This window comes from Ips typographus, linkage group LG6 (genome assembly GCF_016097725.1).
Source record: "Ips typographus isolate SLU linkage group LG6, UJ_Ityp_2.0, whole genome shotgun sequence".
Lineage (NCBI taxonomy): Eukaryota > Metazoa > Arthropoda > Insecta > Coleoptera > Curculionidae > Ips > Ips typographus.
Genome location: NC_138427.1, coordinates 9,691,539 through 9,713,451, shown reverse-complemented (window position 1 = coordinate 9,713,451; position 21,913 = coordinate 9,691,539). Strand labels below are relative to the sequence as shown.

General features: G+C 34.8%; 5 protein-coding genes across 12 annotated transcripts; 1 reads left to right on the top strand and 4 right to left on the bottom strand.

Annotated features, from left to right (window-relative positions):
• Window positions 1-620: 620 nt before the first annotated feature.
• LOC145730146 (uncharacterized) lies at window positions 621-6,993 on the top strand. Its single transcript, XM_081981176.1, has 10 exons — window positions 621-1,170; window positions 1,798-2,047; window positions 2,103-2,751; window positions 2,802-3,132; window positions 3,185-3,324; window positions 5,538-5,749; window positions 5,815-6,065; window positions 6,122-6,318; window positions 6,368-6,498; window positions 6,554-6,993. The coding sequence occupies exons 1-10, from the start codon at window positions 872-874 to the stop codon at window positions 6,815-6,817; spliced, it is 2,724 nt and encodes a 907-aa protein (XP_081837302.1). The 5' UTR covers window positions 621-871; the 3' UTR covers window positions 6,818-6,993.
• A 45-nt stretch (window positions 6,994-7,038) lies between these two features.
• Window positions 7,039-11,897, bottom strand: LOC145730145 (anoctamin-1-like). Of its 6 annotated transcripts, XM_081981171.1 has the most exons (14): window positions 11,728-11,897; window positions 11,533-11,666; window positions 11,352-11,478; window positions 10,688-10,934; window positions 10,262-10,498; window positions 10,064-10,209; window positions 9,812-9,971; window positions 9,344-9,759; window positions 8,687-9,254; window positions 8,384-8,636; window positions 8,170-8,329; window positions 7,935-8,113; window positions 7,578-7,877; window positions 7,039-7,521 (listed from the first exon to the last, which is right to left on the bottom strand). In XM_081981171.1, the coding sequence occupies exons 4-14, from the start codon at window positions 10,919-10,921 to the stop codon at window positions 7,400-7,402; spliced, it is 2,775 nt and encodes a 924-aa protein (XP_081837297.1). In that variant the 5' UTR covers window positions 10,922-10,934; window positions 11,352-11,478; window positions 11,533-11,666; window positions 11,728-11,897; the 3' UTR covers window positions 7,039-7,399. The 6 variants fall into 6 exon arrangements, with proteins under 6 accessions (XP_081837297.1, XP_081837295.1, XP_081837299.1 ...); XM_081981169.1 differs by lacking the exon at window positions 11,352-11,478; XM_081981173.1 differs by lacking the exon at window positions 11,352-11,478 and having other exon boundaries at window positions 11,640-11,666.
• Window positions 11,898-12,091: 194 nt separating this feature from the next.
• LOC145730147 (programmed cell death protein 6-like) lies at window positions 12,092-13,129 on the bottom strand. The gene is made up of 4 exons (XM_081981177.1): window positions 12,944-13,129; window positions 12,782-12,888; window positions 12,457-12,725; window positions 12,092-12,394 (listed from the first exon to the last, which is right to left on the bottom strand). Exons 1-4 carry the CDS (start codon window positions 12,985-12,987, stop codon window positions 12,293-12,295), a joined length of 522 nt encoding a protein of 173 aa, XP_081837303.1. The 5' UTR covers window positions 12,988-13,129; the 3' UTR covers window positions 12,092-12,292.
• A 93-nt stretch (window positions 13,130-13,222) lies between these two features.
• Window positions 13,223-17,488, bottom strand: LOC145730066 (organic cation transporter protein-like). Of its 2 annotated transcripts, XR_014178532.1 has the most exons (10): window positions 17,125-17,488; window positions 15,985-16,231; window positions 15,660-15,794; window positions 15,033-15,202; window positions 14,547-14,735; window positions 14,225-14,485; window positions 13,975-14,169; window positions 13,805-13,918; window positions 13,454-13,737; window positions 13,223-13,342 (listed from the first exon to the last, which is right to left on the bottom strand). XR_014178532.1 is itself a non-coding variant. In XM_081981051.1 (9 exons), coding segments are annotated over exons 1-9 (1,539 nt in total). In that variant the 5' UTR covers window positions 17,126-17,488; the 3' UTR covers window positions 13,223-13,510. The 2 variants fall into 2 exon arrangements, 1 of the variants encoding a protein (XP_081837177.1); XM_081981051.1 differs by having other exon boundaries at window positions 13,223-13,737.
• A 734-nt stretch (window positions 17,489-18,222) lies between these two features.
• LOC145730067 (serine/threonine-protein phosphatase PP1-beta catalytic subunit) lies at window positions 18,223-21,894 on the bottom strand. Of its 2 annotated transcripts, none has more exons than XM_081981053.1 (5): window positions 21,742-21,894; window positions 20,874-21,005; window positions 20,098-20,505; window positions 19,569-19,855; window positions 18,223-18,960 (listed from the first exon to the last, which is right to left on the bottom strand). In XM_081981053.1, the coding sequence occupies exons 1-5, from the start codon at window positions 21,791-21,793 to the stop codon at window positions 18,859-18,861; spliced, it is 981 nt and encodes a 326-aa protein (XP_081837179.1). In that variant the 5' UTR covers window positions 21,794-21,894; the 3' UTR covers window positions 18,223-18,858. The 2 variants fall into 2 exon arrangements, with proteins under 2 accessions (XP_081837179.1, XP_081837178.1); XM_081981052.1 differs by lacking the exon at window positions 21,742-21,894 and adding an exon at window positions 21,309-21,423.
• Between the last annotated feature and the right edge of the window lie 19 nt (window positions 21,895-21,913).

Genomic DNA, 21,913 nt, shown 5'->3' with positions numbered 1-21,913 from the left:
TAAACTTAGCAATAACATCATTCGTTCATGTATCAGGTTACTTACTTCCGGGAGACAGATTTCTATATCAGTTTATCAAACTACTCTGGCACATAGATGTCACTACCAAAATACATCTTCTGTAATATCAATAACAAAATTAATTTTTTTTAAATCAACAAAAATACGGCAAAAAAACATTAGCTAATAAAATACATTTTATATTTTGTTATGCACAAATTGATTTCTTTACATATTAATTAGGTATATGCCACCTGCGATTCCTTTGTATGTAATATGATTAGTCCACTTTAGAAGAAAATATTTTTACATTTTATTCAGAATTTAAATAAGTAAAATAAAATGGTATTGCCCGAAAAAAATTCAAAATTAGACAAACAATTGACTTTGAAGTCTTTGTTTTGATTTACCTGTTAAAAAATATATATTTTTTTTAATTTATATTCTGGTATATTTTTAATTTGGTTTTTAAAGCAATATAAATTTTTATTAACATTTAATATAGCAACATGTGCTCTATACTAGGATATTTAATAAGGGTTTCACGTGACTATACATTGCAAACAAATGTGACAGACGCCTGTTTTTTACATGATTTTTTGACTTTTACTACATTGCATTGACACGTAACAAATTGATTGTCTGTTTGGTATGTGATTTTGTCCACTTATGTCCTTTTTAGTAACTATTGTTTTTTTTATTTGATTTTGAAAAACACTTTAAGAAAATATCCTAAATTTAAATGCAACGCAAAGTGATTTCTTTTTTATTTGTTCTTTAATGATTAGTGATAAAATTCCTGTGGTTATTAAATGTTAGGTTAGAGTTAGAGCAAGGGTCAAGTTCGGTCAAGTAAAAACAACAACACATAATGGAAAATGTGTCCACTTCTAGCCAAACTGACAATTCCACTGAAATTGTCAGCCTTCCGTTAAGAACTCAGTCAGGCAGTAAAATAAGCAGTAATAACACATTGTCTGTAAATGATGTACAAGCAAAGTTAGATGAATTTTCTAGTGAACTTAACAGTTTACATAGATTGGTTCTGTTGAATTGTAAGCCTGAAGAAAAGGCTAACTTAAAATTTTCATTGTTACATCTAAAAAAAAGCATCACAATGGCTTTAGAAGAGCTGGGGACTGGACTTAACTCTACTTCATATCAATTCAAGTAAGTGACATGATTAAATGAAACAGTTTTAAAAGGATCCTCAAACTATTTTATAGATTTGTTTCATAGATCATTAATTAAATCAGTTATTTAACATTTTTCACTATAAACACAGTGTTCAGGGAGGGTAAAGTCCAAATCATTTCATATTCTGGCTGATTTAAAGATAAAGTAATTTGTACACTGAAAATCAAACAAAATGACAATGACCACACATCAACAAAGTTAGAGCAATGGAGTCTGGTTTAACCTTTATGTCATCTTCAATTGACTGGATTTACTTCCCTATATCATATTCATAAAAGATGATCTATTCATGTGTAAACTACTTCAAAATGTAGTAGCAAATCAAAACTGTTGGCTTTATAAGTACTTACAGTGGCTAGTCAGATTTACATCTTTAGAAGTGATGTCAAGCCATTTTTTGGAATAGATAGACTCATTTTACAGCAAACAGCTGAAACAAAAATGGATTATGTATTGTATAGTCTTGTTTGTAGCATATAAGTATCAGAGTTTGTTGGTCTTTCAAAAAAAAGGTGATCTTTCCAGGAAAACCTTTAAACTTAGTGGAAAACATAATTTAGGTCATCTTACTTTAATAGTTTTTATTGGTATTATTTATAGGTGTGGTTTATGTGATGAAAATATAACTGTAAATCCTAAAGAAGATTTTTGGTGTTCACTGCAAGCTCATGAACATTTTGAGGAATTGTATTGCCAATTCTTAAATGGAGACTTGAAAACTCCAGTCAGTATTGAGGATGTAAATAGGAAAATTGTGCAAACTACCTCAGAAAGTGAAAGTACTCCTACTGATCCTGTAGATTTCAATACAGACAGTAGTATAGAACAACAAGACCTAGAAATGATGCATGTAAGTTAATTGTGTTTGAGTTAGGTTGGATTTATGAAATTTTTGTTTCTATAAGGTAAACTCCCTTCCTCCTGTTAATAATATTAGCAGCAGTAATTCCACAGATAATGTAAACGGTTTCCGTTTTAACTTTAATATTACTTATGATAAAGAGATTGAAGACAAGATTTTTCCGTCGGGCATGATGCAAGCAGTACGTCGATACGATAAAGTTAAAGATCCAACTTTAATGAGAGTTGGGGCTGCCAGGGCTGCCTGTCTAATTTGTTTATGTGAGCTAAGTAACATGAGAGTTGGCAAAAACGCTCTAATTAATCATGCTTTGGGCCAGAGACATTTAAAAGCGGCAACTGAAACGCTAACCCTAGACATTCTACAGTCATTTCACGATTTCTGGTTGAAACAAGAAAAATTGTTTCAAGCCCACCAAGTGTACTTTAGACCATATGATTTCAGTAGAATGAAATGCACCCTGTGTGCCGCCAGTTATTCCCATTCAGATATAATTACCCATATATTAGATAAAAAGCATAAAAGATTAGTAATGGAGATTTACAATCGCAGATTTACCATTTATTACTTGGTGAATTTACAAGTTCAGGTCTATAATGTATCAATTAAGGACATTGAAGCGCGAGAAGCGGAAATGAGACGTTTAGAGGAAGCTAGAACGTCTCGACGCGCTAGAAATTCAGAATCTGATGGTAAGTTTTCTGCAGTACAATAAGGAAAAAAATTATTATTTTATTTGAAGATCAACGAAAAGATGAAGTAAAACCAGAAGCTACCACTCACAACATCATTAAATCGGTGGAAAAGCCCGAAAGCGATAACGCTATTGAGCAACTCCCAAACAGAATGAAAGAGTATGCAGCTCAACTAATAACAAAAACTACCGCAAATGACACAAGTATACTTTGTAAGCTATGCAATATCCTGTTGAATAACAACGTGAAAACGTTGAAAAACCATCTTGTCTCAACGCCGGCGCACAAAGTGACTGAATTTAGTTACTACTGTGAGATTTGCGATCTCAAGATTAGAAACGAGAGTCTTTGGTTGAAGCACGATTTTACTGCCAACAGGTAAACTGTTCTAAATTATAATGGTGAGCGTTTATTTACTCACTGGTTGCAGACATGAAAAAATGGCACCAGGTAGAAAGGCTAATGTGAGAGAGTATGAATGTACCACCTGCAAATTGGTGATTTTTGGGGATGAAATTTCGAAAACTCGTCACTTGTCAATTGGGAATACCAGAACTAAGAAAGAGAGAGGCAAGTAACAGCAATCATATAAGTGACAATTAAGGGCACATTTTCAAGATAAACTCTGTTCAGTTACTTCTGACTGTTGCATCACATCCCTTATCTTATTTGACCAACTGTCAAATTACGTCATGGAGCGTAAAAACGGCCATGATAGTACCAGTTTGACGGTTCAATAAATGTCAGCTTATTTTGACGTTTTTATCAGTTTCGTAAATAAGTAGCATGAGTCTAAAAGTTACTTTTCAAAATGCCAGAATCCTCTAGGGCTATTTTGAAAGTTGTATAGACCTCTAAATGCTGTTGAAAACCTTTTAAAAAGTTCCAAAGGCATCTACAAGTATTTTAAACCTTCCCATAACTGTTTTAAATTGCCAGAGGCCTCTAGAACCGTTTTAAAAGTGTCAGAGACCTCTAAATTCTACTGAGAACCTTCTAAAAAGTGTCAAAGGCTTCTACAACTGTCTTAAAACCTTCCCATAATCGTTTTAAATGCCAGAGGCCTCTATATGCTACTGAGAATCTGCTAGAAAGTGCCAAAGCCCTCTACAAGTGTCTTAAACTTTTCCGTAATTCTTCCCATAACTGTTTTAAATTGCCAGAGGCCTCTAGAACCATTTTGAAAGTGTCAGAGACCTCTAAATTCTACTGAGAACCTTCTAAAAAGTGTCATAGCCTTCTACAACTGTCTTAAACATTCACATAATCGTTTTAAATGCCAGAGGCCTCTAAAAGTGCCAAAGCCCTCTACAAGTGTCTTAAACTTTTCCGTAATTCTTCCCATAACTGTTTTAAATTGCCAGAGGCCTCTAGAACCATTTTAAAAGTGTCAGAGACCTCTAAATTCTACTGAGAACCTTCTAAAAGTGCCAGAGCATTCTACAACTGTCTTAAACCTTCCCATAATCGTTTTAAATTGCCAGAGGCCTCTAGAATCATTTTAAAATTGTCAGAGACCTCTAAATGCTAATGAGAACATCCTAAAAAGTGCTAAAATTCTCTACAAGTGTTTTAAACCTTCCCATAACTGTTTTAAATTGCCAGAGGCCTCTAGAACCGTTTTAAAAGTGTCAGAGACCTCTAAATTCTACTAAGAACCTTCTAAAAAGTGTCAAAGGCTTCTACAACTGTCTTAAAACCTTCCCATAATCGTTTTAAATGCCAGAGGCCTCTATATGCTACTGAGAATCTGCTAGAAAGTGCCAAAGCCCTCTACAAGTGTCTTAAACTTTTCCGTAATTCTTCCCATAACTGTTTTAAATTGCCAGAGGCCTCTAGAACCATTTTAAAAGTGTCAGAGACCTCTAAATTCTACTGAGAACCTTCTAAAAGTGCCAGAGCATTCTACAACTGTCTTAAACCTTCCCATAATCGTTTTAAATTGCCAGAGGCCTCTAGAATCATTTTAAAATTGTCAGAGACCTCTAAATGCTAATGAGAACATCCTAAAAAGTGCTAAAATTCTCTACAAGTGTTTTAAACCTTCCCATAACTGTTTTAAATTGCCAGAGGCCTCTAGAACCGTTTTAAAAGTGTCAGAGACCTCTAAATTCTACTGAGAACCTTCTAAAAAGTGTCATAGCCTTCTACAACTGTCTTAAAACCTTCCCATAATCGTTTTAAATGCCAGAGGCCTCTATATGCTACTGAGAATCTGCTAGAAAGTGCCAAAGCCCTCTACAAGTGTCTTAAACTTTTCCGTAATTCTTCCCATAACTGTTTTAAATTGCCAGAGGCCTCTAGAACCATTTTAAAAGTGTCAGAGACCTCTAAATTCTACTGAGAACATTCTAAAAGTGCCAGAGCATTCTACAACTGTCTTAAACCTTCCCATAATCGTTTTAAATTGCCAGAGGCCTCTAAATGCTAATGAGAACCTCCTAAAAAGTGCTAAAATTCTCTACAAGTGTGTTAAAACTTCCCATAACTGTTTTAAACTGCCAGAGACCTTTAGAGCAATTTTTAAAGTGGCAGAGACCTCTAAATTCTACTGAGAACCTGCTAAAAAGTGCCAAAGCCCTCTACAAGTTCCTTAAACTTTCCCGTAATTGTTTTAAATTGCCAGAGGTCTCTAGGAAAATTTTAAAATTGTCAGAGACCTCTAAATGCTATTGAAAACGTTTTTAAAAAGTGACAGTGATTGTGACGCAACAGTCACTGAACAGACTATAAAATCACATCTCTGTTAGACACAAGTATAAACTTTAGATTGTACATTTTAGGAAACAAATTAACAGACGCAGTAAAAACACTACTGCAATCAAAAACGTACCTTCTGTCTCAGTCCGCTTTATTAGCGGGAAACGCTGAATTAGTTTTGAAAACCCGTTTGACTCGAGATTGTTGCAGCCGACTTGAGTCGGCTTTGAAAGAAACTTTTCCGGATTGTAAGGTGTACCCGTTTGGTTCTAGAGTGTCCGGAATCGGTAATTTGGTAAAGCTTAATTTTTTTCCAGCTGAATTTGTAAAAGCAATAAAAATTTATGAATTTTGGTATAGGACAGTGACTTGGACGTTTTTGTCGACGTCGGCAATACATATTACGGTCAAAAAAGTCAAGACCCAGCGGAACAAGTGATACTCCTTAGAGAGGCTTCTAAGATATTTAACAAGCACCGAGATTATTCGCATTTAGTCAAAGTTTCGACTGCTCGCACTCCAATTTTGAAATTGCATCATTTGCCTACCAAACTGGCTTGTGACCTGTCATTTAAGCACGGTCTTAGCGTAGAAAATACCAAGTTTATTCGGTGATTATAGCGGAAAAAATTACATGAATTTAAGTTGTCAACTTGTGTGCTTTTAGGTTGTGCATTGACCTGCAACCCGTAGTGCAAGAATTAATTTTACTGGTGAAGAAATGGGCGGAATATATTTACTTTGAGAATGTGACGACATATGCTTTGGCTATGATGTGTATATTTTATTTACAAGTTAACGATTATTTGCTTTCAGTCCAATCGATTCGGATACTTAACGGGAATGACCATCCAACTATAACAGGTAAGTAATAAACTTATAATTAATTTCTTTACTGTTGTAATTCTTACAGGATGGAAAATTATCAACTACAAATTGAGTATAAGAGAAATGCAGGCGCATGTCAAACAATACAACAGTACTGTGTTTGAACTGATTCATGATTTCTTCAAATATTACTCTAAATTTGACTTTAACACTGATGTAAGTGCATTTTTATCATACGTTGCAATAATAAAAAATTGTTTTAATTCCGTAGGTGGTGTGTCCTTTACTAGGAAAAGTAGTGAAGAGATCCCAGTTTGAAGAGGCGAATCTGGCGAGTTTACCGAAAGAGATGAGCGCGTATGTGGATCAATTAGAAGGGGAAGATCCGGAAATGTTTCGTTATACCTCATTCATGTGCGTTCAGGATCCTTTCGATTTGAGCCACAATTTGACGAAAGCCGCACAACAGGGTACAGTTACGAAATTTCAAACTTTGTGCAAGTTGAGTGCTACTCACATGGAAGGACGTAAATAGCTTTGGTTAATTGTGTTTTTGTCTGCAAAATTTTTATTATTTCGACAATGGTTCGTGATTTTCTAGAATTTAGTAATTGTGAGAACCTAAAAAATGTTTTAGTGTATTTTTAACGTGTTATTAATTTTTATTTCAAGATATTTTTTTCCTAAATAAATACTAAATAGTATAATTAACTTCGTTGAGGAGATTACTTTCTATATCTTATTGAGAGACATATCAACAGTAAATTAAAATTTAATTTTTATAAAATACATAAGTGAACAACTTTTAATTTAATTAAAATTTAAACATACACACATAAATACCTAATAGGTGTGGTTCAACAATTCTGTAAGACACAGAGTTTAATTATCTCTAAACTACCTATTAACAAGTTAGTAAAAGCTGACCTTACAACAACTTTCAGAGTTAGGTACTTGGTCCCACTATGTTTAGCTTACAAATTTGTCATAAAAGTGCGTTTTAACTCCTGAACCATACAAATTTTCGCTGCCTCGCACAAGACAAATAGGTAAAATCTCATTGGTGAAGTATTATGGTAAGTACTTTTGGCAAGAGTTTAAAAATCAAATAACACTGCTAACTATCGCCAATATCGTAATAAGCCGTAGATCTGTTACTTCTCGAACCACGATCACCCGCCTCGCTCATGGCATCGTGATATACTGTTGCATTCGACATAACCGAATCTCGTTTTCTTACTGAAAATCGAGAGAAACTCAGAATTACACTAAAACTAGCTAACCAAAATACTTACGATTACTGTGTCTTCGTTTTGCCTTTTCCGTCTCATTTTTGATGATAATTTCGTTTACTTTGTACGCCTCTCTTTTAATCCGGTCGTTTAGTTTCCTGCTAATATCCGGAATAGTCCATTCGACCACAGTCACAATGAAACTGACTAAATTCTGATAAACCACAATAAATGCTAGTCTGGCCGCCAATATGTGCCAGTAAATCAACGGACGTTTGTACTTATGCGGATCATCGGGAGGATTCCGAAATTCAGCGTATCGACATAAGGAAATGTTATAGCTCGGAGATTCCGGAGCAGTATCTACAAGTTTAGTTTTCATGAGTAATTTACAATGATAGTTGTTAGTATTCCACCTACCAGGTTTGAAATCTGATGTGTTAAAGTATGCTAAACTAAACTCTAGAAAACCATTCTCATTATGTTCAGGGTTTACCTTTAACATATAAACTAGTTTAGGTATAAAGTGAGAGGAAAATGCTATAATCATCGCGTTGGACACTATGGCAATCCTTCCCACTATAGTTAAAACTCTATACCTAAAATATTCATTGATTATACTTCCGATAGGTAAGTTATGCCCAAATTTACCTACCAAACACCGATATTTTTTACGCGTTGAGGTACTGGTCTTCGATAATATTTTATAAACTTTTTGGCATCCAAACGCATCTCCAACACATTATTTATCAGGGCAAACAAAGGCGCTAGAGGAAAGGCAGTTACAAACAAGGTAACAAATCCATACTGAAGAACTGAAAATTAAAAAAAACATGTATTGTTGGTACCAGACAACGATAAATACAAACCCATTTCTAAATATTCGGAGAATAAACTTCCCGATTCCAATTCTGATAAATTATAATCTACAGTCCATCGATTGCATCCGATTAATTCTTTGTGAGTGTCCGCCTCTTGCAGTTTTTTAGATACGACAAAAACATTGTACATTTTAATACACAGTGGTATAAGCATCTCCATTACGCTGTTTATAGCTTGTTTTCCTATCATGATGATGGCTAACTGTATGGTAAGTTCCATTAAACACCCGCCAGGATTACACTGTAATAAATAATTAATTATTGCAATCCTAGCAGTTTATTACTCATTACTTCTTCTTGTCGATATCCAAACACTTTATTGTACTTGGCCGGATAACCAACAAACTTTCCTTTAAAAAAGGCGATATAGAAAATCGAAGAGTAATAATTGACAAATTGGAAAATATAAATTTTTAAAGCTAAACTGTCGTCAAACTGCGTTTGTGTACGTTGTAGCTCCATTTCAGTCAACCAAACTGCCAATCGGTCATACAACATATTCAAAATCACGATGCAAACCAAATTTAGTAGACCGGCAGTAACTGGTACAACATAAACCCGGACACTAGTTTTGTCCTTGTATAAAGTGTCAGAGGTCAGCAATGACATGCGGTAAATTACTATTCCAACCACCACTCCTAAGGCGATCAAGGCCCAAAAAAAGGCAACAGCAAAACTAAGAATGATCGAGGGCAATTTAACTCGCCAAAATGGTACTACTGGTTCCTGAAGTTGGGTGATTACGTTCAATTTCATTTTTTTTGCGTTGGACAGTCGGAGTAAACATTCGGGCCGGGGCGGTTCGGCTTGTAAATCAAATCCTGTTAAACCCCAACGATGCGCTATTTCAGCACTATACCTAAAAAATTTCATTCCGTAATTAAGTAGCAGCAGATGATTTCAACAAAAGCACATCAGAGTGGTTTCAAGCGTTAAGGATTCACTCACCTTTTCCACAATTCCAAATAAACAGCAGCCCAAATAGACATAAACACCGCAAAGCAAATAGTAGCAGGATTATCGATTAAATGTTGAATTTTCGAATAGGTACAACTTTCACTCAATTTCCAGTAATCACAATATTTATCACACAAAGGACACATGGTGACGTTCAGTTTACAAATATCCCTACTCACTGTGTCCATTTTCAATGTTAAGGCTCCATATACAAGGCAAAAAATGCCCATAACAGCCGCCGGAATCAACATGTGAGTGTAGAAACCCAACCAGGAAAAATACAGGGCAATTTTCACTCCAAAGTAGTCTTTTATTTCGTCAATGGGTTGGAATTTAACCCATTTTGAAACTGAAGCCCATTCGTGAAATAGAAGATTTCGTTTCGACCCTTCATCATCCACGTCACCCTTAAAATAAACACTTTTACTTTTACTGCCAACTAAATTTAAGAATAAGTACATCATGCAAGGGATAAGCAGCCTTGTAAACACCCTCAGCTATTAACTGTTTGATTCCTTTGTTTTGGTCTTCAGGCCCGAATCTTTCCCTCTCCAAAATATAGGAAGCAACAGTAATTTTGACTGAATCAGTGAAAAAATCAGGAGCATCCACATCAAATCTACCCCAAAAAATTCAATAAAAATAAAACTCATTCTCACCAAATAACTAATAGCCAAATTACCACACCACATAAACGTTACACAAACTTACAAATAATCTTTATCCTTACTGAACTCCGCGGTGAGTTGGTACTTTTTTGGCGGGAACTTAGACTTATCTAATGTTACTTTACATTTAGCTAAACACTTCTGTACGGCAGTTACGACAATGTTGTCTCTCGGTAGTGTTTCTTCATTCTAGAAATGTGGAGTATACAGCATAAGGACGATTCAACAACTTATTGCCTACATCTTTGATAGGTAGTCGTAGTCGTAAAATTTCGGCATACCGACAAAGCACACCTTTGGGAACATTGATTTTAACAAAATGTATTCTTTGGTTGATTTCTCTTTCTAGAATTAGTCCAGTATTTTGCAAATTTGTTTCAAATGCCACTCGTTTGGCAATGTGCTCTTGCTTGCCCTGTTCATCATAAGCCAATACAAAATCCACTTGAAGATCTGAATTTGTAAAGTTTTTCCAATTCTGCAAAGTGAAAGAAATTTGAAAAAGATTGAAACACAAGTTACTAGTATCATTTCATTAATGTTCTTTTAAAGTGATAACTTCAACTTCTAGGCTGATTAGTCAACACTGCATGAGTAGCAGTGGTGAAATAAGGTAAAACTATATACACCATTAAAGTGTCAGGTATTAAAAACTAAATGACAATACCCTATTTCTCCACTGGGAATAGGTTCTAATATGTTTGTTGTTTGTGACCTTGTGATGGTTTTCGCTATGTAAATCCGTCATTTCCATGTTTTCTGCGTCCAAATCCGGCACAGAATGGTACAGGGTGTTTCTTGATAGAGTTATATAGTCGTTATTATTGAGGCGGCGTTTGCTTCGCGGAGAATTCACTGAAATTGTATCGAAATAGTCGTCTTCATCTGTGACATCTCCCATACTGGTAAAATGGCTGAAAAAGTGGGATTTTGCTGCAATTCTTTCAGTAATTGGGAAAGTAGCTTATAGGTGTTATTTTTTCTAATATGCAAGCACACAAGGAACAACAATGTTTGAAGCAAATTAGCAACATTAAAAAACAATCATAATTAGCTTAATACTCTAATTTACAATACAAATTTGCAATATCCTATGGAAAAGTCTACTTAATTGAGCATTGAAAAGTTCAAATAGGTCAATGATTCAATTCTTCATTAAAATTCTATAATTAGACATACTGTAATACATGGAAATAACAAACTTGAAAAACCAGTTTCTGAATGGTATCAGTAGATATTTTTAAATATTACTACTACACCTACATACCAGAGCATATGATAATGATTAGTATTTGAATGACAAAGATAATTAAATGTTATAAAGTTCATACTTTTACCATGTCTTTCTCCATGCAAATTTTGAATGGTTTAAAAGACAATTTTCAAGGTCTTGCCACCAGCCTGTAACACAATCAATGAGCATGTGGGGGCCTTAAATACTGAACATCCAATAATGATCTAAATGAGTACAAACACATACACAAAAACAAATTGAAATTATAATAATAGTACCATTTTGTTTCCAAGAACAAAGTGCGGTTCTAACATGATGGACATGAATCAGTGCTGATCCTACTCTGTAAAGCTGATAAAAGAAAAGTCCTTTCAGTCAGGCTTACCTGGAATTTTACACTACAATACCGGTGCTAAAACACAACATAAATATAAAGAATATAAAGACAAAATACATAATTTTTCTTCACAAACCCTAAGTTTAATAATGATCATCTAGTAGGTATTCGTTAAAATTAAATTCGAGCTCTATTTCCGGTAATATTGATGTAATTAGGAAACACTACATTACAAACTGAGAGGACTAATTTAGGATGGATTTGGAAGTGTTATGAAATGAGAGTGTTCAAATAAGTTAAAATGTAAATAAACATATGATAATTGTCAATTCAGAAAGATGTCGGATTCTGAAAAGCGCCTACTTGAATATTTTCGATCAGTAAATTTAACTGAATTCACGTGACCGAACTACATGATACTAAATTGCAGGTCAGGTGATGTTTCTCTTATGTTAATCAGGTCCATATGAAACCTTTATCTAGGAAAGTTTAAAAAAATATTTTTCTTATAAATTATTTTATTAACATATACATAAATGCACTAGTATGGACATTCTAATGTTTAAATTAATAATAAAAGCGTCTCTCTACTATAATAACAAAAAATAAGAGTATTTCTCAAAACCTCCAATTTTTACTAAACTAAATTGAGTGGAATTTTTGTGCCCTTACTTTTGGAATTATTCTTCTGCAGACTTGAATTAAATTTTCAAACTGAGTACCATGCTCAAAAATTGATCATAGTGAATTGTAATGTAGCCATCCTGGTCTGTATCATATTGCCTAAAGGCTGCTGTGAGGGTCTAAAGAAAAATCACATATGAACAGGAAGCTTTAATAAAGTTTGAATACTGAGAATACTCACATGCAACACTATGCAAGCTTGAATAAAATCATCAAATAGAATAGTGCCATCCCCATTTCTATCAAATTTCCTCAAAATTGTGTTTAACAATTCCTCAGAGAGTTTATAGCCAAATGTTGTAAGTGCTGTTCTTAATTCACTGCCGTCAATATTGCCTGAGTTGTCTCTATCAAATGATCTGAAACAATTCTGCCAATCGGTCACGTATTTCCAAAGGGCCCCAAAGTCTTCGAATCCGATTTGGCCGCGATTCTGACGATCAAACATTCCTGTATTTATATTTTTGTAATGCTAAGATTCTCATCAGAATTTCAGTGTTTTTTACCAATCATCAACCTGACTGTCTCTGGATTGAACGGTTTCCATGTGCCATTTGATAAGGCTTGTTGTAGTTCATCAACGTTGATGTAGCCACTCCTATCTCGATCCACACTTAAATAAAAAACCAAAGTTGTAGTTCAATCCACAATACGTTTGTATTTTTTACCTTTGGAATATACCCCACAAAAATTCTTGGTTTGGATGAGCCATTTTTAAGACAAGAAGACCGAAAACGCTATAAATGAACTAAAATAACTAACTGTGATAACAAAATTGATTTATCAATTTAATTTGAATCATAGGCAATTTGAATTATTATTTCACACAACAAACATTGGAGGTTAGGTTTACAATCAACGGTTGACAGTTACAACGTTGCCAAACTGCATAATTCTTCGCTTGGGAGAAAAAGGTCAGATGACAGTAACAAAAAAAAACAAATGGCTACTGGTGATATTAATTTAATTATTGTTACTACACAAAAAATATTCAAGTCGTTCAAGACACATAATATCAAAATATAGACACATATCACAAAATTCAACTTAACAATATAGGCCGCATTCTTTTTCGCGCTCGATGGAATGAGCAGAGCTTTTTTGACGTCACGATGACGTAATTTGGGAAAACCATAATTTGACCAATTGACAAATTACATCATTATGACGTCAAAAACGCTCTGCTCGCTCCATGGAGCTTGAAAACGAATGCGGCCATAAACAGTTTTGGTATTTCAGGTCATTTCCGTGTTATTAGCTGCTTTTTTTAGAGCTTTCTTTTCTCTAGCGAGTACCTCAAACATCTCGGCCTCCTCAATAGTGTCGGGCAGTTTACAGTCCAAAGTTTCGGGCAGTTTAAGGCACAGTATCGCACCGATTAGAGGCGTAATCCCGAATATTACAGGAGGAATCCACTCCTCCACCGTGACCAACGAGGCTACAAAAGGCGCTGCCATAGAACCTGATGACAAAATTATTAAAAGATTTTTAAGAATTTGTGATTTAGTAATTTTGAATGAAAATATTACCAAATCGGGCACACATTGAGGATGTTCCGACTCCAATGTTGCGCACCATAGTGGGAAAAAGTTCTCCCGAGTAAATGTAGACAGTGGGAAAAGACAGCGCTAGTCCGAACATTCCTGTAAATTTCGTGACGTCACAAAGGGAATTACCTAACAGGGAGTCTTCGGCTTACCCATAGTACTCAAAGTTGGTTTAATCCAAGTGGGATGGTCTGGAACAAAACCAATCAAAAACAAGGAAATCCCGGCCAGTACATTGGCGGCAATTAGGGTATTTCTGCGACCCCAGGCTTTTGTGGCCCAGCAAGCGAAAAAAGTGCTCGGAAGCTGTATAACAGCGGACAGAGCCACGTTCAGAAAAATATTTCCTATAAAAATGTAGTGTGATTACTCGGATATTATGTCGGAGGAACTGTTTCGTACCTCCGAGATGTCCAATAAATTGGGACACTCCAAAAAAACAAAGTCCGCACACCAACCAATTAAAGCAAATAGCCACGGTGTACATCCGCATTATTGGGGTTCTAATCAGATCTAGAATGTTACCCTTTCGATTTTCTACTTGGGTGGGGTCTCCGCGACGGTCTAGGTATTCGGTGACGTCAGTTCTGATGTTTTTAGTCGGTAGACCGTTGTGTTTTGCCGCTTTTTCTAATATGGCTATGGCTTCTTCCTTTTTGCCTCCTGCAAACAATTTTTAAAACATTTACTTATTCTTGATTACTCATAGGTCAGTAGAAGCTACCTGCAAGTAGCCATCTGGGACTCTCCGGCATCACCCAGTAGTAGAACACTAAAATCAGCGATGGTATGGAGATGGCGGTTTGGAAGTACCTCCAATTCCTCAAAAAATACGAGATCAAAGGCAGAAGAAGATGTCCCAGATTGAAAGGGATTTGATAAAGGATCCCGATCACCGTTCTCCATTCGGTACCTATTATTACGTAAATATGTGGGTCAATGTCGATCGTGTTAAATCAGACAAAAAAAGCTGACCTTACGCATCAGATGTTTAGAATATTTTTGCGATTATATTTACGTGATTCTGATGGTTACGCACGAATAACCACGACAATCTCCGTTATTGGTTTTTTTCACCGTTGCAATTTTATTGATTGTGATTGAGTAAATAACAGTTGTGAATGTTAGAGAGAGTAGTCATTCATGCTTATCAATTGTCTTATTGTTGTTCAACAATGTTGATGCATGAGTTTAAACTGGTAAAACTCACCAATAAGTTCCATAGTTAATACAAAACTGGTCACCATAGTGCCTCCGGTAGCCAAAGCGGCCAAAAACCGCATAATTAGGAATAGGGAGAACCACGGAGAAAAACCGGCGATGGTACCGGAAACTGCTTGAAGAACGACGGCTCCCACCAACGGAAGTTTTCTTCCGAATCTACAAAACATTAAAAAAATACTTAAGCAACGATATAATAGACATTAAAAACCGTTTAGTTATACAATTTGGCAAATTGTTATCAAAATATTAATGGTTACAGATGGGCGAGCGCTAATTGTACTATGGGTTACGGCAGACCCAAATCCAATCACTTTTTTAAATGGCGTACTGTAATTGATTTGAAAAGGACGCACTTATAGATCTGTAATTATTATATAGATTTGTTTTATTGGGTTTATTTACTACATGTTAGTACTTTCCAAGTTAATGAGAGAGACTCATCTTTTCTAGATCACTTAAACGGAATCAACCCAGATTAATTTCATCAACGGAGAGAAATTTATTTTTGGTTCAATGTTCTTTGTATTGGTAATACATTATGCAGTAAGTCACTGACAACAGTTTTCTATTACTTTCAGTATATTGGTAGATATTACTATAACTAAGAACTTACTTGTCAGATAAATAACCAAACACCATGTTGCCAAACAGGATTCCCAGCATAGTGATCGTTTGGGCAAAATCGGCCAGGTATTGCTTGTCGCACACCAAATCCCATTCTGACAGAATAGTTTCAGTGAAAATTGATCTGAAATACGTACGAATTGTGTTAAATCGAGTTTTCTGTGAAGTGATCATATGTGACATTTGCTCAAAGCACGGTTGGTAGTTTGTAATTGGTCAGAAAAAGCTGAAAGTTGCTTTTCTGACCAATCACAAACTTATGTAGACTCAACATTAGTATGATGATTCTAGCAAAATAATAATCATTTTCTCACCTATTGAATACATGAGCGGTACAGTTAGGGTCGCATTTGTCGAGGGCAGTGTCGGCACAGTAAAAGTCGGTCCGGGGAGCGACAAAGACAATACTAAGCTGGTGCCAGGCCACCGGAAACTTGACCAAGAAAATGGCCAAACAAATCCAAATGTGCCATTTGCCCAACACTCCGATTGATTTTTGCACTATGTCCCCCTGGTGCGGGTCCTCGTCTTTTTCTTTCGATGTTTGGTCGCCATTCTGCACTAAAATTAGTGTTTATTGTACTGATGACAAATAATTATTGAAATTGGAGAAACAGTTAAAGGGGTGTATACAAATAGTTAATAATAGTTATTGTTAGTTAGTATTTAAATAACGATAAAGTCTATACCAAATATATTGTCTACTGGTAATGAAAGACAGTTAGATAGGAATTATCTTAAATTTGAGGTCACTTTAAACGTTATTTTATATTATAAGGACGCGGCGGGTCAATGGAAAAAATATTGAGTAAAATAACAATAATTTGATTAAACAGTCAACGTTCTTTAAATTGTATAAACCGTTTTGGTTTATTTTATTGCCTTTGTAATGCAGTTGTTGTTTTATAATTTTCAAATTTCACAGAGGAAAAAAATATTTAAAACATCAGGCCTATATACTATTTCTCTTGATTGTAACGTAATTAAATTCCGGGTATTTGACACATGTTTTTTATTTTAGTAACCACACCTGTATCTTATATGTGTAGCTAATTTATGAATCATATACCAGGAAACATTCGCAGATCTTAAATGATGAAATTTTTTTTGGGTGTAGTTATTAATTTTTAATCTATTTAATATTTAAAGTGTAACAGAAAAAACGTTGTTATTGCCTTAAAAAAAAAAGAATAATAAAATGGTAACCATATCATATGTTTTTTTTTTGAGAAAAGACTAGGTTTCTTCAAGAATAATTGCGGTTGGGTATTTACTAATTAAAGCATTACAAAATGTATGACCTAGAGAATATAGATTTTTTTCTTATATTGCAAATTATTGTATGCTAATAAGTTTGTATAAAATCGGGGTATTTACCTTGATAGTTGATGCATGCAAATAATAAGCTTCAAATAACATCACTTTCAAAATAAAAGTAATACATATTTACTTACTGGTGTCTGCAAGATTTGTTCACTTAAATCGCACAGTTTTGGTAAACCAATTCACTAAATTGAAACGACAATATTTGTACAAGAACGCGGAAATGTCCACAACGTTAACACTCAATCAAGCGGCCGCGACAAAAGCTTTTGAATATTAGATCAACGGATAGTACACCAAACATGAACGTACCTTATCGGTTTGAAAGAGAGGAGACACGACTGCAGGACCGATAAAAGCTGAACCAAAACGTGGTATCGAACCGCAATAAAGACGAAGAAAGTTGAACGGTCAGCGTTCGGGTACCACCACCCACCACCATCGAAGGATTCAGTACCCGAAGAAGTTGCATACGTTGTGTTACTAGATGGTCCTTAAACTGTTTAACAAGCCTAGGGTCAATAGCAATCATATGAATATTGGTTTCAAGGTGACTCAAATTGAATAATTTTACTCCACTTCCTTTATATTGTTAGTGTTATTTTTGATATCAACTTAGAAAACAATTGTTTTCCCAACACTTTGTTCTATAGTCTAATGTTTAATTCAGAAATAGTGATTTTGAAAAAAGATATAATAACTTAATAAACCACATAAATGATTTTGTTAATATACATATTATTTCTACGTCTAGTAGGATAAAAAGCATTTTACGCACGAAATTGACAGTTATACGTTATGATATGCCTAACATGTGCGTAAATCACAGCACAGTGGGTAGCTTGTGATTGGTCAGAAAAAGCAGCTTTCAGCTTTTTCTCGACCAATCACAAACTACAGGGAGCAGTCATTTACATAAATGCTAGCACGTGTAAAGTCCTATTTTTGCAACCAACATAATTCAGAGTATTTTTTTCATGAAAAAAGTATGTTTTCATCCTATTAACATTACAACTTTAGTAACCATCATAATAATGTTTATTAAAGATAAATGCAAACCTTTTTTTCATAGAAACATGCTATCTATAATCATTAGTTTAGTTTTTAAAATAATAATTATTAATGCTGATAATCATTGAAAACCAATGGTGTATCTATATTTTCTTGCTGATGGTTAAAGCATTACTTTACTACTTAAAAAAAATGGGAAATAATCAAAACACAAGAACAATAATATAAGTATATGTATTTGAAATAACTCTTGATAGGTATCTAAAAACTCTAAAACTAACAGCATCTCAAAGAGTCATATTTTTTTTATTAACAAAATGCGGTTTATTCTCTTTCTATACTTTTTCAGTAAGTAAGTAGGTGCATTTTATCAATTTGCTGGTTAAAGCTAAAGCAACACTAAAAGTTAGTCACACAAACAGAACAACAATAAAATGCACGTACAGGAGGCACTGTGAGCGCCCTTGATATAAATATTAATAAACGACACTCAAAAATACAAGAGTATACTTCTTTGGCCAAAAAAAAACAAGCTCGGATTTATTACTATGATGAAACATGTATAAATAAGGGTTCAAAGACTGTTTGATGAGTCTAAACTAATTTATAGTCCTTGAACCGTTTAAGATGAAATGAACAATATCATATACACACACAGAAAGAAAAAGGCAAATTGCGGCCGCACGCAAAATCATTCAAACAAAAAACATATAAAAACTAAACAAAATAATACTCCCGCCATGTTTGTTTTCAATTTATAGTGTAAATGTAGTAGTAACACTGCTGAAATGCTTCGGTAGTGTATAAGAGTGTATAAAATGAAAATAATATAATGGTTGACACTTTTAGTGGTTCTATTTCTTTTTACTAGTGGGATTTCTTTGCGGTGTTGAAGGTCGTCCAGAGTTCACTCCTTGGTATTGGTATTTAGCTTTCTTTTCTGATGGTTTCAGGATCTACAAGCAATCAATTTAAACTTGCATTAATTATCTTGCAGTGACTAGATTTACATGTTAATGGGACTGTTTGAAGTCACGTTTTGACAGATTTCGGGGTAAAATTACCTATAACTTTCGTATTTACTTCATTTTTCTACAACAAATAATAACTCGCCCAGATCACTTAAGAGAAATCGTCAAAATTTGGTTTGTGCTAAATATCTAGTAAAAGGTATGGACCTTTTTTTTATAAAACAAAAATGGTTTTAAATTTGTCCCCTAAAACTTCAATTCTTTCCCTATTTAACCTAACCTAACCTAACCGACTTCGTAACTCTGCTAGACGAGAACTAGACAAATGTCATAGTGACAACAACAATGACAACTAGTAATTAGTCGTTTTCGTTCGGATCTAAACGCAAAACGCGATATGATCCAAAAATCACGTGGCCTGCGTATAATTTTGTAATCATGGGGTCATGTGATTTTTAGAAAAAAATAAAGTTGCTCCCTCCGGCGACGGATTCTATCGAAATAGCTTTTAATCAAATGTCAAATTTTCCTCATGGCCTGCTATTTAAGATGGCGATCTAGATTTATAATGTTTTCTATGCGTGACAACTAACCTGGAATGAGCACATCAAAGTCTCATCGACGCTCATCATGCCACCGGCGTTGTCAAACTCTCCGCAGTAGTTCGGAGCGGAAAACAGCGTCACCAACTGTCGTTTGGCAAAAAATTCGTAACCATCTTCGACCACCTGGTGCGCGCGACAGATCAAGTCCAGGTCGTGTCTGTTCAAAAATTTGCTGACCACGTCGGCGCCAAACGTAAATGATACACCGCGATCGTTCTCACCCCATCCCTGAACGTCTTTGTCGGGGTCCGACCATAATAAGTCACACAACAATCCTATTTAGAAAAAAAAAACAAGTAAAAGGTGGTCCAAGTGTGGAGTATTTGTTATTATTTGTATTTAATCACAAACTATGAACAATTTTGAAATTTAAGCAAATGTCATGTGAATCATTTCTCTGAATTTCATTCAAAACCTTGTTGCCTCTGCTAACAGTCTTATACAAACTATTTTTAGATCTTTAAATGGGTCACAATTTAAAAATAGAATTTCAGGGGGATGCCTTGTTTAGACTTACCAGTATCAGGCACATCCGTAGGTCTCATAATACGCCTGATCTGTTCCATTCCCTGTAGATCGGGACTGAGACCGCCGTGACAGCAGAAAATCTTCTCGTCGATAATTGCCGCGATTGGCAAACAATTGAAGCAATCGGTAAAGGTTTTCCACAGTTTGATATTGAAGCGTCGCTTGCACTCATCATAAAAACCGTATATTCGATTAATGGAGGCGCACTCGTGATTGCCCCGCAGCAGAAAGAAATTCTCGGGGTATTTGATTTTGTATGCCAACAGAAGGCAGATAGTTTCCAGAGATTGCTTCCCTCGATCGACATAATCGCCCAAAAATAGGTAATTAGCCTCTGGAGGGAATCCTCCGTATTCGAAGAGCCGAAGTAGATCCGTGTATTGTCCATGGATGTCTCCTAATTAAGCAAAAACAGTTAATTTGTAAAATTTAATCTTTAATTTCCAGAAATGAGACAAACAACTTATTCTTTGAAGTTGAATTTTAAATCACTATAAAAGTGATTGAAACCTGTTTCTTATAAAGGACAGCTATTGTTCTTATACCCAGACATTTCTCAGGTGTATTTTTAACTACATGGTGGTCATAGATTCTTTACAATAACAACAATAGAAATTAAAAAACAAAACCAAAGGTATTTATTGACAATAGGATCTAGCTTGGCCTGTAATCAATCACTTTCTGATAAGATTATATTTATTAAACTTGTTGGTCTGAATCACCACTTTGCTTGTCAATATAATGAAACTAATGGGTTTTCCTTACCACATATTTTCAAAGGGGCTTCCAACTCCAACAAAATAGGCTGTTGCAGAAAAATTTCCCTAGATTTCAAGCAGAGACCTCTAACTTCAGCCTCAGTCATGTGAACTGGTTTTCCTGGCCGACATCCTCTAACTAAAACAAAAAAATAAACATTTCTCACCACTTTAATTTGTTGTATAACTATACATAACACAGCACAATCTACTTAGGTATGTAATCCAAATAAATACCAACTAGATTTAAAGATGTATATGAATTAATTATTAACAAAATGATAATAAGGCATTGCCTTTGATTAAAATGTTCTGCATGAAGTGAGTTAATACTTAACAGTAATTAAGAGATCTACCATGCATTTGCCAAATTGTAGCTTGGATGGTTCAAGGAGCCCCATTTTTAATTAAACTAGCCTAGGGTCATAATAACAACTCTTACATTCAGAGGAGGTAAAAATAGTCTTGAAACCTGATTTCTTCTTGACTTCAGTTTCGTGTTCCTGGTGTTTGATAGGTCGTTGTCCTGTTGTATGTAGCATTTGAGTTATTAAAAAATTATTACTCTAAAGACTGACTTAAAAAATATTAAATTACATTAAGCATATACACACTAGTGAACTAATTTTTTTTCTCCTAAAAGGTAGTATTGCCATTGGGCGGTTGACTGACTACGCAAAAATGGTACTATTGGGTAATTTGATGCCTTTTAAAGGTAAAATTATGTGATTATCCTACTAAATCCAATGGATTTGACAGGTGCAAACAAATTCGGTTGTAGTGACGGCGTCCGGCTGTATCGTTCGGTCCCGTTTTGGATAGTGACTTAACCGTAAAAGAGTGCCTACAAAACAGGACAAACATGTAATAATTACCTTCTAATAAACGCTGAATAAGGCTATCAACATTTAAGTCGGGCTCTGCCATTTTCCTCTTCAATCAACTTCAACACAACAAATCTAAAAATAATTTTTAACAGTGCCACCAACTTCGAAAAAATGACTATATTGACAACTGATTATGTTGCCGAACTTGATGAAAGTCAGC